This window comes from Salmo trutta, unplaced genomic scaffold, assembly GCF_901001165.1.
Source record: "Salmo trutta unplaced genomic scaffold, fSalTru1.1, whole genome shotgun sequence".
In the NCBI taxonomy this organism is placed as follows: domain Eukaryota; kingdom Metazoa; phylum Chordata; class Actinopteri; order Salmoniformes; family Salmonidae; genus Salmo; species Salmo trutta.
Genome location: NW_021822276.1, coordinates 2479 through 22495, shown reverse-complemented (window position 1 = coordinate 22495; position 20017 = coordinate 2479). Strand labels below are relative to the sequence as shown.

The following is a 20017-nucleotide window of genomic DNA, read 5'->3' as shown; positions in this document are numbered from 1 at the left end:
TCACACACGGTCTGGTGCTCGTCCAGCGAGGGTTCATTGGGATCTGTGGAACGTTGGCTGGCAGAAGTCTGTGGAAAACTCACCAGCGTACTTCAGGGACCTGGACCCACAGAAGAAACACAGCCACAACAACGGAATTTACCACGGCAGGAAAGAATGTGTATGTTGATACAGCATACGTCTGTAAAGTCTCGGGCTTTGCGTAGCTTCTGTATTAGCTCTTCCAAATGGACTGTATGTGTTCTGTGATCTAATATAGACTAGCATTTCCCTCCCCCCCTGCTCTCTAAACCATGGAGTGCAGAGATGTGTACCTCAGATGAAATTTCCACTGGCTGAGACCCAGGAACAGAGCTCTGTATTTGACGTCATAGTGAACGCACACGCACACAGGACAGATTCTGTTGTACAAAAGAATCCTCAGACACATTGTTATTGAAGTCATTTTAATGGTAGCGGACAGCACAAACGAATTACATAATCTAATACATATTACCACAGTGATATCTCCGGAAATCAACTTGAACCTCTACTTTTAACGTCCATTAAAACAAGAGTAAAAATTCACATAGAAAACAAGCTCTTATAAAAAGAAGAAAAAAAAAGAAAATATGAAAAAAATCTAGAAAATTATAAAATCAGGCCAGAAAATGTGATTATTTTCCAGTGATGTTTTTTCAACCTTTCCTCAACGTCCTTTAAAAGACCACTTAAATAATAGGGACAGGATCACCTGAAATGACTCATCCACACAAGGAACGTTGTCTTACGGTCGACACGTCATACTTCTGTTTCTGGCGAACAGCTACAATCTAAGGGCTGAATGTTTCCTCGCCGCCCCTTGACTGAAGTTGCTAAGTCACACAGACGTTGCGGTAACGTTTGTCCTTTTCATACCTTTGAAATATACTGCAGGAAGCAACGATTATTATCATGAAACGATCTCTCAGCTCTTGATAATAACAATATGTTGTGCTGGTAAAAGCCCAACAAGCTTGTGCTTGGCTCTATTCCAGAGACCTGTACAAACCGATCTCTGATCAGCGCTTACGGGAAACCACGGTTGTTCAAGCAGATGCTCTAACCGTTTGTGACTGACTTGAGGTCAGCAGTAGGGATATGTCATGTTTGCATAGGGATTGGTAAAGCACGGGTTAACTGGCAGAACTGCTTATCATTCTCCTTGGATTACACGAACGTTGTGGCGGCAACATTTGCTGATGTTGAATACAAATACAAAACCGGAAAGGCCAGACGTTCAGCAACGGGTGTTGCAGTCTAAAGGGGCAAGCGCGCGCACACACACACGCACTCGTGCGGCGACACACACTCAGGGACACACACTCGTCTCAGCATTTTTTGGGGGGCAGGTCTCCAGTGTGCTGTAACTTCAGCAGAAAGACCACAGCGCTGTTTAGGAAATATAGCATTTATGATGACGGCAGACAGGCAGGCAGAGGCAGGACCATACAGTAATTACAGATGGCAGAGCATACCCAAGCACAAACTCGCACAACAAATGCACAAACAACCACACACACACTTAGCTCTGGACACACACAATTTCCTGCTTGTGGAGACGTCCTTTGAGAATGGCCAATAGGGCCCTATAGTCTGTTTATCACCGACATAGTGACTCCTCCCTGTGAATCAGAGAGAACATAAAGAACCGGGGAAATGAGATGAGGACTGTGGAACACGTGCGCACACACACTTAGACCTATCCCTTGGTCCACCCTAACCCAACACAAACTCCTATTGGACAACACGAGGGCTGACATGTGCAACTTCAAGTTGTATTGGTTGGCACTTGTTTCTTTTATAAACATACAGCATATTTGACAATTACAGAGCAACATTTAACAGGTTTGAAACCAAACCTGGGAAAAAGCAAAACATGTTCTATAAAACATCAGGGCTTCCACATAGGTAGGACAGTCCAACCATCCGGATTGGGAAATCCATCCTATCCCTCTGGAGAAAAAAAAAAGTAGGATCTCTCCTGATAAAGTGTCTGTGGGACTGTCTCAAGACGTACTTCAGAGAGAGAGGAAAGTAGATGGATAGATGGTGACAGTGTGTGCGAGAGAAATTGATAGAGAAAGAGAGACTGAATGAGCGATAGACAGAGTGCAGTGGATGTGTGCAGATGCTGACGCTTGACTATTGATACTGTACGTTTATACGGCAGAGCAAGAGTCCTCCCTCAGCGTGGAAGCGACTAATAGCAAGCCAGCCTGCGAAACCCTGGGAGTGTGGTTAAGGTGAGAGCCCCGCACTCATCCATTGGCCCCTTCAGACCCAGTCTGTCCAATCCCGTGGTCCTACGAAGGAGAGTAGGAGGAAGTTGCCGCTAGACACTGATCTAAGATCAGTTTCTGTATCCCTGCCCCCATGGTTAAGGTTAGGATATGGGTATGGTAGGCTGATCCAAGATCTGTGGCTAAGGGGTAACTTCTACCCGTTTTTAACTGGACCGTGATAGGCTTTCCTCTAAGAGATCATCTAGTGACCCCGCCCCCTCTATGCTAGGCTCCTCCTTCTGTTCTGCCTTGGTCTTCTTATTGAGCGGTTTGCTGAAGGAGGGCGGGGTGTCCTCCTTCATCAACTCTTTGGCCAGGATGTTCGTTACTGCATGACCAGCTCTTCGGTTGGCTGAAAAGAAAGAAAGAAAGAAAGAGAGGTCAGACAAGTCAGGGTTGATCATCTGGCGGTAACAGACATGCGACAGACAGGGATATTTGCGATGGGTCAGTTCCATTCAGGATGCAGTTCGGTACAGGGTAAAGACAACACGGCCAAACCAAACTTCTCACTGCAAACATCAACCAGGCAACGTTCCAAATGGCACCCGATCCCCTATATAGTGCACTACTTTTGACAAGGGGTCATAGGGATCTAATCAAAAGTAGTGCACTATGTAGGGAATAGGGTGCCACTTGGGATGTAAGCACAGAGAGAAGTGACTGACTCACCACAAGCCAGGGCAGGCTGTCTTGAGGAATACCTACAGTCTACTGCTGATTGGTCAACAGTACACACACATGCACAAGCATGTATTCTCAATGGTGATCAGGAGAAAGAACAAAATGCACATACACGAGACACATGCACGTATGCATGCACACAGAGCAGTGGCGTTAATGTGAGCAAGGATTAGTGTGTGTGTGTGTGTATGTACAGAACCCTTCACTACATGTGTCAGATAACTAACTACCACACCACATGGTCTTGCTGGCACAGAGAGACGGAAGGAGAGGAGGTGGAGGAAGGAACAGAGGATTGGAGGCTGTGAGGAGAAAGGGGGGTGGGAGGGAGGAAAGGGGGGTGGGAGGGAGGAGATCGGAGCAGGAAGGAACAGAGGAGGATTAGAAGCTGTGAGGAGGGGAGAGGGAGGAGCAGGAAGGAACAGAGGAGGATTGGAGGCTGTGAGGAGGGGAGAGGGAGGAGCAGGAAGGAACAGAGGAGGATTGGAAGCTGTGAGGTGGGGAGAGGGAGGAGCAGGAAGGAACAGAGGAGGATTGGAGGCTGTGAGGAGGGGAGAGGGAGGAGCAGGAAGGAACAGAGGAGGATTGGAGGCTGTGAGGAGGGGAGAGGGAGGAGCAGGAAGGAACAGAGGAGGATTGGAAGCTGTGAGGAGGGGAGAGGGAGGAGCAGGAAGGAACAGAGGAGGATTGGAGGCTGTGAGGAGGGGAGAGGGAGGAGCAGGAAGGAACAGAGGAGGATTGGAGGCTGTGAGGAGGGGAGAGGGAGGAGCAGGAAGGAACAGAGGAGGATTGGAGGCTGTGAGGAGGGGAGAGGGAGGAGCAGGTAGGAACAGAGGAGGATTGGAGGCTGTGAAGAGGGGGGACATGTAGAGGGGGGGGGTGGAAGGAAGCAGAGAAGATTCATGTACTAGGAATATGAGAGAGACAGGAGAGCGGCATAAAGAGACAGGAGAGCGGCATATAGAGAGACAGGAGAAGGGCATATAGAGAGACAGGAGAGCGGCATAAAGAGAGACAGGAGAGCGGCATAAAGAGAGACAGGAGAGCGGCATAAAGAGAGACAGGAGAGCGGCATAAAGAGAGACAGGAGAGCGGCATAAAGAGAGACAGGAGAGCGGCATAAAGAGAGACAGGAGAGCGGCATAAAGAGAGACAGGAGAGCGGCATAAAGAGAGACAGGAGAGCGGCATAAAGAGAGACAGGAGAGCTTCATAAAGAGAGACAGGAGAGCGGCATAAAGAGAGACAGGAGAGCGGCATAAAGAGAGACAGGAGAGCGGCATAAAGAGAGACAGGAGAAGGGCATAAAGAGAGACAGGAGAGCGGCATAAAGAGAGACAGGAGAGCGGCATAAAGAGAGACATGAGAGCGGCATAAAGAGAGACAGGAGAGCGGCATAAAGAGAGACAGGAGAGCGGCATAAAGAGAGACAGGAGAGCGGCATAAAGAGAGACAGGAGAGCGGCATAAAGAGAGACAGGAGAGCGGCATAAAGAGAGACAGGAGAGCGGCATAAAGAGAGACAGGAGAGCGGCATAAAGAGAGACAGGAGAGCAGCATAAAGAGAGACAGGAGAGCGGCATAAAGAGAGACAGGAGAGTTTCATAAAGAGAGACAGGAGAGCGGTATAAAGAGAGACAGGAGAGTTTCATAAAGAGAGACAGGAGAGCGGCATAAAGAGAGACAGGAGAGCGGCATAAAGAGAGACAGAAGAGTTTCATAAAGAGAGACAGGAGAGTTTCATTAAGAGAGACAGGAGAGCGGTATAAGAGAGACAGGAGAGTTTCATAAAGAGAGACAGGAGAGCGGTATAAAGAGAGACAGGAGAGCGGTATAAAGAGAGAGGAGAGGACCACATAGAAACAAAAGAGAGGATGTGGCACATAACCAGAGAGACAGGAATACACGGAAGAGTGAGAGCAGTGAAACCACTATATGAGAGAGCGACAGAGAGAGGAGAGAGAGAGAGATGGAGTGTGAGATTGTTCCCTGTGGACAAATCCTCCTCTCCCCTTTATTCTCCTGCGTTTGGCGGACAGCTGTGCTAAAGCGGCCATTTAGAATGATATAGATCAGTGGGGGATTGTGGGTGTGTTGACTTGTGTATGCAAATGTATCAGAAGTAAGAGCCATTAATCCTCAAGCAACACCTGCTGCAAAATAACTGTTTGTTTAACAGCAGTACATGTTGTACACGGTACGTGTGTGTGTGTGACATGAGGACCGAGCAGCGAGATGTAGTAGTGGGTTCTGGAGTTGACCTAGAATGAAGGTGGCAGTTAGTTCGACTCTGGTCACAGATGCAAACAGGCACACACACACGCACGCAAATGCAAATGAATGAACCATGGCTGTTAACCACATTACAACACACAGTCACATGGTTCTGTTGACACACACGGGTTACCGAGCAGGTCTCCAGCACTAGCTGGGACAGGGACAGCACTGAGTCTGGGGAGGAAGAGGAGGAGGAGAGAGCGAGAGGAGGAGAAAGAGTGAGGAGGAGAAAGAGTGAGGAGGAGAGAGAGAGGAATATGGAGAGATACATTAGAGGTTATGCAACTCAGTTCCTTTCACTTGTTCAGTGCTGGGGTTTACAGAGCTTCATCCCTGCTGAAAAAACGCAGGCAGCTGTGGCTTTAAATTAGCACCTTGCTCTCATCTACCCCAGGGTGTTCAGAACAGAGATCTAACACACACTGGTTTGGGGGGGGGGGGTTCGGAGAATCAGGACGAGGACGCTGGTTGGGGGGGGGGGGTCAGAGAATCAGGGCGAGGACACCGGTTTGGGGGGGGGTCAGAGAATCAGGACGAGGACACCGGTTTGGGGGTCAGAGAATCAGGGCAAGGACACCGGTTTGGGGGTCAGAGAATCAGGGCGAGGAAATTGGGGGGGGTTCAATCAATTTGAGTTATGTTAGTAACTGAGCATGCTGTCAGAACAGCAGATACATTTCTAATTGATCAAGAACATGTTCATTTTGTGCCGATATTGACCTAAACCTTTAACCCTTATTTCTGAATGAATGATTGATCAATATGGCTTATGTTTCTTTCCATTGTGTGTAACTGGTTCTCCAGTCAGAGTTGAGAGGCGAATTTGGTTCTCGGCCTGCAGTTCCCTTCCCACCAGGAAATGAGATGTCTAGACCAGAACCCAGCACAATGCCTCACAACATGCTGCCTGTGATTACCTTTGTTTATAACTGTGTGTGTGTGTATGTATGTGTGTGTGTGGGACAGGGGAAATGGGGACACAGTCAGGGTGGTGAGAAGATCATCTGTTACACATTACACAGGAGACTTATAATTACTGCCGGATGAGGAAATAAACCGTATAAACAGTGCCGGTAAGTGTGTGTTTCATTGTTTGTGTCTGCAGATGTGCTGGAGAGTGTGATTACGTGAGCGAGTGTGTAAATGAGTGACAGAGAGTAAGTGAGAAAGGCAAAGCAACGTGTGTTTAGATGGAACCGTTTTATTGTTAGATAGCCATGGTCTCAATACTCACAGATGCTCACAGCTATGTGTGTGTGTGTGTGTGTGTGTGTGAGAGAGTTAGATCAGTGTGTAGAGCGATAGAGGACTATGAGCATGTAGTTTTGACATGATAGTCACGAGGCCAGTATGTATGGATGTTCCCAGCTGGAGCAGCAACCAGCGGATTTGGTTCTAGAAGCTCACGTCGCCCTCCTCAGGCTAGACAGGGTAACACACAGCTTTCCCAAAACCAGTCCTCAGTGGCAGTGTGAGTCAGTCATCTGGGCCTACTGCTCTGAAAGTAGACAGGGAGCCCCACAGTCCTCCGCTGCTGCGGAGCGAGTGTGTGTCTCTATTGTGACTGGCCCTTTTATGTGTCGCTCCATTGTGATTGGTGCTTTGCCATTCATTCTCTATTGTGACTGGTGGTTTAGGGTGGGGTTATGACCTAGCAGATGGGCCTATAGTGATGTCAGGGATGCCTCATTGTGGTGCCATCATTCCATTAAATGAAAGAGGGAATAGCCAGTAGCTTGTAATTTCCTTAGAATGGCTGTGAGAGAGTCTATTTGGATAAAGTATGTTACTCTGTGTCTAAGTGTGGGAGTATGTGAGTGTGTATATGTTAGTATCGGTATGCAAGCATATGTGTGTGTTGGTATGCAATGTGTGAGGGCCTGGTTTAAAAAGAGCAGTGCAGACAGAGGGAGGACAGCTGTAGCACCTCTCCCCCAGAGACAGCCAGAGAGAGAGCGAGAGAGCCAAGTCCCCGGTTAGGGGTTAGAGGCCCTCCCCTCTCTCTGCCACACTTCGATCAGCCTCACGGCTCTCTATCGAAACAGACAGCCATGACACAATGACCATAGCTGTGCTCGAATACCCATACTAACATACTGTATACTACATTCTTAATGAGTATATACTACATACTATTACGTAATTTTAGTATACTGTAAACGAACAGTATGCTTTCAGTTGAGAGAACTAGCTCTTAGCATGTCTACCGGAAGTTGATGCCGTTGCTATGCAATCTCTTGCTAGCTAGTTAGCATAACAAACTATAAGGTAAAATTACTAGTTAGACATCAGGTGTGTTGTTAAAATTCCATCTGGAGTGCCAGAGTGCGCTCGTAAATTCAGAGCGTTGTCAGATTGTCCGTTTGTAAATTCAGAGCGTTTGGCGCACTGGACACTCGGGCCGAGGAGTAGGGTTGATTTGAGCGTTCTGACCTTACAACGGTAGTCAAGCATCCACGCTAACGTTGGCTAGCTTGCTAGCTAGCTTCTTCCAGAAACAACAAATGAGACCACTCTGACCATTTTACTCGCCCTACCTGAGCTGGTTAGGCAGTTTTCATGTTATCCAGAGCGTTGGTGACTGTAACTGTGCTGGTGGCAACAATTTAATTACCGTAATTTCCGGACTATTCAGCGCACCTGAATATAAGCCGCACCCACTGAATTAAAAAAATATTATTTTGAACATAAATAAGCCGCACATGTCTATAAGCCGCAGGTGCCTACCGGTACATTGAAACAAATGAACTTTACACAGGCTTTAACGAAACACGGCTTGTAACAAAAATAAATAGGCTTTAACGAAACACGGCTTGTAACAAAAATAAATAGGCTTGTTACAAAAATAAATAGGCTTTAACGAAGCATGGCTTGTAACAAAAATAAATAGGCTTTAACGAAACACGGCTTGTAACAAAAATAAATAGGCTTTAACGAAACACGGCTTGTAACAAAAAATAAAAAAATAGCAGTAAACAGTAGCCTACCAAGAAAGTCATTGGTCACTATCTTCCTCCTCCTGTGCACTGAAACCATCTCCTTCGGTGTCGGAGTTGAATAGCCTCAGAATTGCTTCATCCGATATTGGATCGTTTTCATTGTCGCTCTCGTCACTTTCATCCGGAGGCAAATCCCCCGCTGAGCCCTCTTCAACACGCAGCAGTCCAGCCTTTCGAAACCCGTTGATGATAGTGGATTTTTTGACAATGCTCCACGCTGTCAGGACCCACAAATTTGAAAGCGGGAAAAATCCATATATTAGCCGCGTCATTGTTTAAGCCGCGAAGTTCAAAGCGTGGGAAAAAAGTTGCGGCTTATAGTCCGGAATATACGGTACGCTTTTTAGGCCGACGTTTACTGACACCGGGCATATTCAACAAGTGTTGAGCACTCGTAAATTCATTATTCTGCACTCTGAAATCGGGATAGTAAGAACGAATTTACGAAAGCACCCGAATGTCCATTGAGAACGCACAGCGACTATACCATTTAGCTAAGAATGACGGGAATAATCAAGTCCATAAACGTTGGGTAGTTAGCCTATAGTTAATATGCTGGCAAGTTTGATGTATAAGTAGCCAGCTAACGTTAGGTAGCTAGCGAACAACATACCGGTACATACCGCTGTAATGATACGCTATGTGGTTCGTAAGGACAGTGTAGCTAACATACCGGTACATACCGCTGTAATGATACGCTATGTGGTTCGTAAGGACAGCGTAGCTAACATACCGGTACATACTGCTGTAATGATACGCTATGTGGTTCGTAAGGACAGTGTAGCTAACATACCGGTACATACTGCTGTAATGACACGCTATGTGGTTCGTAAGGACAGCGTAGCTAACATACCGGTACATACCGCTGTAATGATACGCTATGTGGTTCGTAAGGACAGCGTAGCTAACATACCGGTACATACCGCTGTAATGATACGCTATGTGGTTCGTAAGGACAGCGTAGCTAACATACCGGTACATACCGCTGTAATGATACGCTATGTGGTTCGTAAGGACAGTGTAGCTAACATACCGGTACATACCGCTGTAATGATACGCTATGTGGTTCGTAAGGACAGTGTAGCTAACATACCGGTACATACTGCTGTAATGACACGCTATGTGGTTCGTAAGGACAGTGTAGCTAACATACAGGTACATACCGCTGTAATGATACGCTATGTGGTTCGTAAGGACAGTGTAGCTAACATCCCGGTACATACCGCTGTAATGACACGCTATGTGGTTCAGAAGGACAGCGTAGCTAACATACCGGTACATACCGCTGTAATGACACGCTATGTGGTTCGTAAGGACAGCGTAGCTAACATCCCGGTACATACCGCTGTAATGACACGCTATGTGGTTCGTAAGGACAGCGTAGCTAACATACCGGTACATACCGCTGTAATGACACGCTATGTGGTTCGTAAGGACAGCGTAGCTAACATACCGGTACATACCGCTGTAATGATACGCTATGTGGTTCGTAAGGACAGCGTAGCTAACATACCGGTACATACCGCTGTAATGATACGCTATGTGGTTCGTAAGGACAGCGTAGCTAACATACCGGTACATACCGCTGTAATGATACGCTATGTGGTTCGTAAGGACAGTGTAGCTAACATACCGGTACATACCGCTGTAATGATACGCTATGTGGTTCGTAAGGACAGTGTAGCTAACATACCGGTACATACTGCTGTAATGACACGCTATGTGGTTCGTAAGGACAGTGTAGCTAACATACCGGTACATACCGCTGTAATGATACGCTATGTGGTTCGTAAGGACAGTGTAGCTAACATCCCGGTACATACCGCTGTAATGACACGCTATGTGGTTCGTAAGGACAGCGTAGCTAACATACCGGTACATACCGCTGTAATGATACGCTATGTGGTTCGTAAGGACAGCGTAGCTAACATACCGGTACATACCGCTGTAATGACACGCTATGTGGTTCGTAAGGACAGCGTAGCTAACATACCGGTACATACCGCTGTAATGACACGCTATGTGGTTCGTAAGGACAGCGTAGCTAACATACCGGTACATACCGCTGTAATGACACGCTATGTGGTTCGTAAGGACAGCGTAGCCAATATAACGTGTAAGGTTACTTATTTTAAAAGTCATTACTTTATTACATTGCTCAACATTCGTCATAATTAGTTAAAGCAATGAATTTGTATCCGCTCTCGTACTTCGACTGCATATTTTCCGCCACTTTCTTCAAATCTCGAAACGATGTGAAGCCATGCTCATTTCCTGAAGAATTGCACTATGGGTCCTAAAGTACCGAAATAGTGTCCTCTGCGTGTTTACTTCAGATTTTGCCGATTTTAGTACGACAACCGGGAACCTTTGGTGTACTAACTATATCCATACCATGACGAATAAGCATAGTAAATACTCAATTCACATCACAAATAGTACTGTTAGTATTCGAACACAGCTGACAACACCCAGCATGAGGCTGGAACTGTGTGTGTGGGTGCTCTATCGTGAGGAAGAACAGGGGGACGTGCGTGAAAGAGTAATAGTAATGGCAATACTAATGAAGTAACAAGAAGGTCTTAGAGGGTTTTCTATGTAGTGCATGCGGGTGTAGGTCCGTGTGCATGAGAGTCAGCATGTCAGCCATCTTAACTGAAACCAGCCCAGAGTACCAGGATGTACCTCCTCTAGCCCGCTACAATAAGACCTCGGAGTCATCTGAGAGGCCAGCCTAGCTGGGGAGAACCCCGTGGCAGACTGGAAAAGGTGGCTTTGAAAATCAATGTGGAAAAATGAGACATTAACAAAGCTCTGATTGGCCTGAAAAAAAAAAAAAAACACACAGCTAGCCAACACAGACATAGAAAACAAGAACTAGGGAAGAGAGAGGACACATTTCCTGTTTGGAGTGTGAAAACGAGTTTCGGTGTCTGACAGACCCTAGTGGGCACTTTTCTCCCCTTCTCTCTTCCCCCCTTTCCCTCATTCCTCTACCTCTTTCTTTCCTTCCTTTGGTTGTCTCTCATTCTGTTTAGCGGTGATTAGGTTGACTGGGCCTCACCTCCCTGTGATGAAGAGTTTTAGCTGTCCCTGGAAAATGCCTGTCAGAGTTAGAGGACCCCAAAGGACACTTCCACAGATCACTGAACCAAACTTGACAATCACCTCACTCATAACACTGAAACGTCAAACACAACCGCCCGGAAGAGACGGGGAGTAGGAAAGATGAGAGAGGAGAGAGGCAAAGGGAGGAAGGGAAAGAGAGAGAGGGTGGGAGAAAAAAAAGGAGAGGGGGAAGAATGTCTGGGCTCTAAGTAGCCTGTACTCTGGTGCTGTAACTTTGTGTATGTGTGTTTCTGTGACAGTGAGCTTTCTTAAGTGTGTGTGTGTGTGTGTGTGTGTGTGTGTGTGTGTGTGTGTGTGTGTGTGTGTACACGTGAGTGTGTGTGCAGCAGCTGAAGTGAGTAACTCAATAGGCCAGTGAAGCAGGAGAGAGTATTTAACCAGATTATGCGGGTGGTGTTCCTCTAGCCTGAGAGAGCGAGGCTGGAGAACTGTAGAGTAGAACAGGTCTGAGTGGAAGTCCGCACAGATCACTTAGAGACAGACTGACTGAAGCATGTGTTCACACAATGAACCCAGTCTAGACAGCTAGTGCTAGCCTCGGGCTAGCGGTTGTCAACAGAACATGGGTTAACCTGTTTAAAAAGGTCATTGTGAAGCCGCATTTTTATAGTGTATTTCTATTCTATAACTGAACACCCCAGACCGCCACAAATCCCTGTCGCTGTCACCCCACCCCCGTCCTGCCAGGTTGAGCTGACAGCACACCTCGGCCCTCTAGCAACAAAACAGATGGCACCGTACAAACAGGAGGCAGCAGGGGACTGAAGGCTTCATCAGAGGGAAGGTCACTGTTTGTGCATGAGAGAGAGTGTGTGTCCAAGAATGTACAGTGGCAAGAAAAAGTATGTGAACCCTTTGTAAATACCTGGATTTCAATAATTCAATAATTAGTGTGTTATTAGTTTAAGCACACTGTGTGTCTATTGCTGTGACTTAAATGAAGATCAGATCAAATTTGATGACCAATTTATGTAGAAATCCAGGCAATTCCAAAGGGTTCACATACATTTTTCTTGCCACTGTATTTTTGTGAGTGAGTGTGTTCTTACCAGCTTGTCGTGGGCCTCTCTTCCTCTTGAAGGCAGCACCAGACTGCAGCGCCTCCAACAGGCCGTCCATGATACCAGTCTCATCACCCTCTGTACACACACACACACACACACACACACACACACACACACACACACACACAATCAATATCACATACACAACTTTATAACATATATAATCAATACAAAACACAGAAACATCCATATTTATCATAAAACACACATCATTTTCAGCATCCTCCATACAGACATACGACAGAGGAGAGTTCAGTAGACAAAGCACGCCCCCTACCTTCACAAACACACAGAACTCTCCCCCAGGGGGGTGGGGGAGTGTCACCAGTCACATGGACATGGTGGCCCATTACATACAGTAACCTAGTTGGGCACTGACCCAGTTCAGATCCTGTAGAGGCTGCAGGAGTACACACACACACTCTACAGGTCTAGTAAACTATGGCTCAATAATCTTCAATGTCGACCGGGGATTTCTACAATGTGTGTATACTGTGTGTTTGTTTATGTCTTTGTACCCCTGCGCAGACACAGTGTCTGGCTGTCTAACGGGGGCAGGGGAGAGGGGACTCACTGGCACACTCAGGCATATGGTTTGAATTATTTTCACTTTGAACTAAAAGAAGGGAGGTTGACTGGGGGGGGGGTGCTGCATGGGGTTAAAGGTTGTTGTCGTCACCTCCCCCTCCCCCTGTAAACCCCCCCCCCCACTAGCTTAATCCCACTGTAAGCCTAGCAGCAGATGGCTCCTAGACTTGTCTGTCACGTCAGAGAAAGTCACACACACACACAGTGCAGGCCCACAACACAGCTCGCATACCCACCCAAGTGGCCGCGGCACACAACTGCACAGGCAGAAAACATGCAGTCGTGTTTTTATTTTTAACCAAAAGGAGAATACATCTGGCACAAAACCACTCCCCCACCTCCATAAATCACACGCTTGTGTTAAACCCAAAGCCATCCAGTGAAAACACATCTTCGAGGAAACTGCTTTTGGGTGGGTGTTAACGGCAGCAATAAAGGGACAAACCGGGACCGGTTTTAAAAAGCATGCTTTATAGGTTTACCTAATGACTTATCAACGAAAATGAGACGACCGTATCCTAGGGCGAAGGCCCTCTCACTGCACAGCATGTATGCATTATTGTATGGAGCTACATTGACTATAGGAAAGACTGTCTAACGATTGAATAGGGCAAATTACACTATCGACTGCCCTATCATTTCTGTAAGGCTTATTTTGATCATTTTTTATTTTATTTACATTAATTAGCTTTCAACAAGTGTTTCAAATTGATTAACTCACATATGATCCCTAAAAACTGTTGCACAATACTGATTGAATTAACACAGCCATTGATAATCTATGGTTGGAAATCAATAGGAGAGTGAGTGGTGGTCAAGGTCATTATCAAATGCTCTCTGACCAGTGTGTAACGGTGACCCCAACAAAAACAAGGTACAGCAAGGCAGTGAGTTAAAACGGCATAAACTCTGCTAATCCGGTAATAGCAAAATAATTACCAGCTATTCTCTAAAGATGTCCCTTAGACACCCCCACACAGCCTGGTGTCATCATGTGCAGCACAAGAGCACCCCTAATGGTATTACTTGACAAACACACACACACACACACACACACACACACACACACACACACACACACACACACACACACACACACACACACACACACACACAGACAACAGCCCCCCCTTCGGCCACGAGAGATGGTTTACCCAGCACGTCCTGTCATCCCATCTATCCCTTTCTCCTCTCCGTGTCCCTCCCTCTGTTCGGAGAGGACCAACGCTGTCTAATCCCCCTGAGACATCTGTTGCTCTACAACTCCCCTCCCCCCAACCCCCTCACACAGGCTCTAAGGTAGAGCCACAGCACTCCCAGTGGCTACACGCCACACACACACACCCACGTGTCTTCTCTCGCTCACCCCCCCCACACAAACACACCCTCTTTCATGCAGCACTGACACCTAGCTGCAGACCTGGGAAACTACGCAGGACTGTTGCTACTGAGGAATATGAACAGGTCCCAGGTCAGCTTACACTACGGCTGCTGTCCCTAATACAATAGGCTTTTGCCATTGGCACTAAACCCTAGAACACATACAGTGAAGACTAAGCATAAATAAACTAGGCCTAAATCCTGATTTTAAACGAGCAGTAGTATAAGTAATATCGCTGTATTTTAATCTTAATTTATATGCTGGTATTATAATGTAATATCACCTAATCTAATGACCGTACCGACGCGAGTGTCTATGTGAGAGAAACTGAGGACAGTCTCTCTGTGTTTATTTCACATGGGAATGTTAAGGCCATGAGCTCCAAACACACTCTGACCTCACAGAGTTCAACCAACTAGTGTGTGTGTGGGAGAGAGGGAGAGTGTGAGAAGCAGGAAGTAAATGTGAAGCAAAGTAATTATGAAGAGAGACCTTGAACACAGGTCAACACGCACAAAAAAGACTAGGTGAGTGTGTGTACTGTGCGTGTGTGTGTGTTTAACTAGGTTGTGAAGAATACCACAGAGCTTTGACAGTCCTACCACCTGTATGTAAAAGGACCCTCGCCTCCCAGCCACACACAAGCGTGCAGTCAAGTTTCATGGTCAACTGTCGACATGAAGCTCAAAAGGCACTCAAAGCTCTATGAATGAATGAATGGATGGATGGATGGTGTGCATGTGTGTGTGTGTGTGTGTGTGTGTGTGTGTTTTGAATGTCTGTTGTGGTTGACCATGAAAACTGACTCCTTCACGTTCGACACACTGCACGGAGAATTGGTTTAGATGGCAGGTAGATCACTTACTGTCCCTTTAAAAAGAAAGGGGGGAAATTATGGAAAGAATTAGGAAGAGATGGAAGAAAAAGAGGGAGGAGAAGAGCCAGCTGGAACACATCAGGAGAGAGGGAAATAATGTGGGTGAAAGAGGGGGCGCACGCACGCACACACACACACACACACACACACACAGAGCGCTGTAGCAGAGAGGAATTCTGTTGACTGTGGAACTGTGGAGTCCCAAGGGAGACCAACTGGAGCCAAGAGAAGGAATGTTCCGAAAGTAGGTCAGAGAAAGAAAAGTGGGGGAGGGACAGCGTGTGAGGGTGTAGAAGGCAAAAGTGACTAATTTGTGGTCCGTTTGTATGGGTTTCAGCGCAATGCCCTGTGTGTGTGTGTGTGTGTGTGTGTGTGTGTGTGTGTGTGTGTGTGTCAGGATAAGACGGCCACTATCCCAGCCCGTTTGAATCTCAGACAGAGAGGAACGTATTTGTGGAGCTAGAGAGTTCCTCCATCTTCTTACTCTTTTCTGAGACAAAAACCCCTCGTTCCAAAAACAACGGTACGAGGGGATAAGACAGAGACTATAGTCTCCTCCACATTTGTGTCCTCCGTCTCTCGTTCACGCGCTCTTACCTCTCGCTCTGTGCAGAGATCCACTATATTAGATTATCTGAGGTCTGCTGTGGATTACTGGAGAACACACACACACACACACACACACACACACACACACACACACACACACACACACACACACACACACACACACACACACACACACACACACACACACACACACACACACATCCCGCAGTACAGTGGGCTCTGACTGCCCCCAACTGGTATCAAGGAGAAGTTCAGTTCACAAAACATCCTCCCCCCCCACACACCCCCACACGTTGACCCACTCCTCTCCCACAGACACTCTGACCTTCGTTGAGGTCCAGTTGTTGGCTTCTCTTCTGTTTCTCCTCCTTCTCCCTGTCAGCCTTCTCTCTGGCCAGCTTTGCTCTCTTGATCTTCTCCTCCGCCTCCCTCCTCTTCGCATTCTCCTTCACCGCTTGCTGAGGGGACATGGACACAAGAGACGGTGAGTGCGTGTGTGCGCGAGAGGGGGAGAGAGAGCGAGCGCGCGAAAAAGCGCGACGCCGAGAAACACTTCAAGAGTTGGCCTGTGTGCCAAGACAACCGGGTCAAACAAGCCAGCACCTGCAGGACCACGGAGCTCTCTTAGTAAACCACAGTCGCAGTTAAAACGGCTTAAAATGCCGTTACGAACGCGATGTCAACACTAGGAACAGGTGGCTAAACCTGTCCCCAGGTTTCCCCTTCCTCCTTCCCTCTAATGTGTTTGTTTAGGCTAAGAGGAAACTGATAAGACAGACCTGTAGACTACACCTGCCTACTAACACAGTAAATATTACTTGCAGACAGGTGAGGAGAAACAGGTGCTGTTCGCTATCGATCCGAAACGAGAGACACGCGTGCGAGCGAGCGCACACTCACCTGGAACATGTTCTTGAAGTTGTTGAGGTCGCCGAAGAACTCTTCGACAGAAATCTTGCGAGGGTCGAACACAAAGTAGTCCCCCAGGTCAGAGTACTGCTTCTCCATGTTCTTATGCATCATGTCCAACTTCTCATACTGCTCTCTGGCACTGCCCACGAAGCTGTGAGGAACAGCGTTAAGGAACACACAGAGGCATACACACTCACACACACTCAGCATGGAAGACCTGGCCTGCAGGAAATGACATCAGAGGATGTTTCCGGTCTCCGTCGTAATTCGTAGGATGTGTGGAGCTCCTTAGAAACAACACTTTACACATAACTTTACTGGATCAGAGGAAGTGAAAATGACTCGAGTTAAGTTTGACATAAGAGTGAATGTGATTTGCAGTAGTAAAGGATATATTCATTTTCTCTATGAACATGTCCCTGTCACTCTGTGGAGGAGGGAAGGTCTCCAGGTCTTTGTCCAGACTCTTCAGCGCACGGCCCATCTGCTCCAAGTTCTTCTGCAGAGTCTCAGCCGACACTGGCACAGGGGTTAGAGGGGAAAGGGCAACACGTGTCATGAAAGGCAAAGGGATGAGGAGAGAAAACAAGGAAAGGAAAACTGTGTCTGAGGGTAGGTGTTAGGTGTAGTCTAGCGTCTTATTGACAGCCATCGCCGATGGTGACGACACCGTGATGTGACAGGCGATGGTTTAGCCCATTTAAAACTTGACTGGCACCGCACCGTAGGCTTAAGGAACCGGGTCGGTCAGCACACGAGTGACATTCCGAGTAATCTGCCGGGTCCTATTTGCTATAGCCCTATTTCAATAAACAGCCTGTTATGTAAGCCTATAGAACGCAACAGAGTATAGTAGGCTAGACAGAGGTGAACATTCCACCAAAGCAGCGCAAAATGTCCAGTCAGAGTACTGCTTCCCACTCTAGCTCTGTAGGACGCATAGGCCTTATATCTCAAAGCTATTCCGTTTATTTATAACGAACACTCCTTAACTATATTGGGTCTAGCTGTTTAAAAAAATAAAAAAACGCAGGCTATATTCGCTCGTCTCTCCATTCGATATGAATAGGACTTTGGGCCAAGCTACACTTTCATCATTTTACACATGCATGGTAGCCAGGGGACTAATAACGAGAGGGTTCAAACGATAGCAATAGCCTATAGGGGGAAAAAAATCGAATTACAAGCTTCAAGTTTAAGCCCATTAAGAAATAAATGATCCGTGTGGGAAAAAATGCATCTAAAAAAAACGAAACAAAATAGCCAATAACCTATCCTCCTACTAGGCCTATCATAAAGGCTTAAAGACACATTTAAGCTGTGAACAGGAGCCTATTTCCTAAATATTCAAATAGTCCTAAAGTTGCCGCTTTCAAAAAGAACAAGAATGAAACAAGTCTACAGGCCGAGGCTATAGAACAAACTGAATGTTAAGCGAGGAGGAAGCAAAACAACTATTATGAAGCGCGAGGACGGAGGACTTTGCTTCCATCCAGCCCGTGATTTTATCACTACTTGATCACGATAGGACAAAGGTTGACGTGGCCCCGACCCTAGTGTGGTCCACGGTTGTCGTGGTTACCTCGGCTGGCCTTCTCCACGTGGATGAGCTCGTCTGGGAAGGTCATGACGTCGGGATACTGCTCCTGACAAACGTCAGCCAGGAAGTGCAGCAGCGTCTGCTTCAGGTCAGCCGTCTTGGTGTCCCGCAGCTGATTAGACAGAGGGTAAATCAGACAAGAGTTTTATCCCCCTCCCTTTTAAAACCCTTAATGCAGTCTGCTTAACACGTCCATTTTGTCCGAACCCTGTAGCGTGTCTGTAGACATGCCGTTGTGTGTCTGTGTGTAGATCTCTCTCTCACACACCTTGCAGAGGTAGCTGATGCTGAATCCGAAGGCCTTGGCGTTGCGGGAACCGGCGTTCATGTAGTTGCCCACCAGCAGGATGATCTGCAGCAGCTGGGAGAAGGTGACGCTCTTCCTTAGCTCCTCGCAGGCCGCCGTCACGGACACCACGTCTGGCTTGATGTTGTTCAGCTGCTCCTCAAACTGCAGCCGGAACAAGATGGCCGTCAGGCGAGGCTTCAGCCGCTTCACCGTCGACATCTAGAGGCGGGAGAGAAGGGAGTGTTGGAGACTATGAGAGACACAAGAGGTAAAATGTGTGTCATAAATGATTTCTGAAGCATCTTTTTAGTGCTTATGAACACTTGTGAATGCTCTATAAAGCCTTTTATAAGTTGTGTTTCCTTTAAAGTGGGGCGGGAGGGATTGTAATTCCTGGTAGTGTTTGACTAGGGTCAATGGGTTTGTGTGTGTGGTTGGCTAGTTCGTATGTTCCAAGTCTAATGTGTTACGCTGTGGGTTATTCAGGCCAATCAGAGCTCTGTTAACGCCTCATTTTCCCACATAATAGCGTGTGTTCTGTTCTCACCACGACTCCAAACTGCTCGGCCTCTGCCAGGTCTTCATACTCGTCTTTCATCTCACCCAGAACATTCAGCGTCTCCTGTTCAGGCAGCTGCTTGATAAGATTCTACACACACACACACACACAGAGAGAGAGAACATTCATTTACACACAGGACGAATACAACATTTGAATGCATAAAAACGCACACATAGGAAACACTGACTCGGCTCACGTTCAGCCAGCAAGCCAGACAAAGACACGCTCTCTGGTCTGTACCTGCACCATGGACTCAGAGAGCAGCTTCTCGTTGACCTCCAGGATGACGTTCTTGATCTCCTCGTAGGGCAGACGGAACGAGCCCAGGAAGATGGCTGAAACACACAGCCAGTCAGAGCTCACACACACAACCCAAACAACAACTTGACTGCTAGACCCTTTGCTGCATTGAAAGCGTGAGAAGCTGAACATAGTGGATGGTGGTGATGACACTCACAAAGGTTCTGAGATGATTTGGAGTCCAACACCTTCAACTCTTTCACCTTCTTCTTCTGGGTTGTTTTCTTTTCCTCCTCTCCCTCCTGGTCTTTCTTAGCTATTCACAGAGAAAGAGAGAAAGAGAGAGAGAGAGAAAAGAGAGAGAGAGAGAGAGAGAGAGAGGAGAGAGGAGAGAGAGAGAGAGAGAGAGAGAGAGAGGAGAGAGAGAGAGGAGAGAGAGAGAGAGAAGAGAGAGAGACCAAAGAGAGAGAGAGAGAGAGAGAGAGAGAGAGAGGTGGGGGTGAAGAATTTCTATTGTTAATATTTGGTCCTCAGTAGCACGGCA

The 20017-nt window shown here is 47.1% G+C and overlaps 1 protein-coding gene across 1 annotated transcript; it reads right to left on the bottom strand.

Annotated features, from left to right (window-relative positions):
- Positions 1–429: 429 nt before the first annotated feature.
- On the bottom strand, positions 430–19789 carry LOC115181516 (protein diaphanous homolog 1; the record flags this gene model as incomplete). The annotated part of the gene is given in 11 exon segments (XM_029743442.1): positions 430–2655; positions 5393–5436; positions 12440–12529; positions 16196–16328; positions 16771–16935; positions 17177–17301; positions 18365–18494; positions 18651–18890; positions 19219–19320; positions 19474–19568; positions 19691–19789. Coding segments are annotated over 11 exon segments (1250 nt in total), but the record flags the coding sequence as incomplete, so codon positions are not given.
- Positions 19790–20017: the final 228 nt, after the last annotated feature.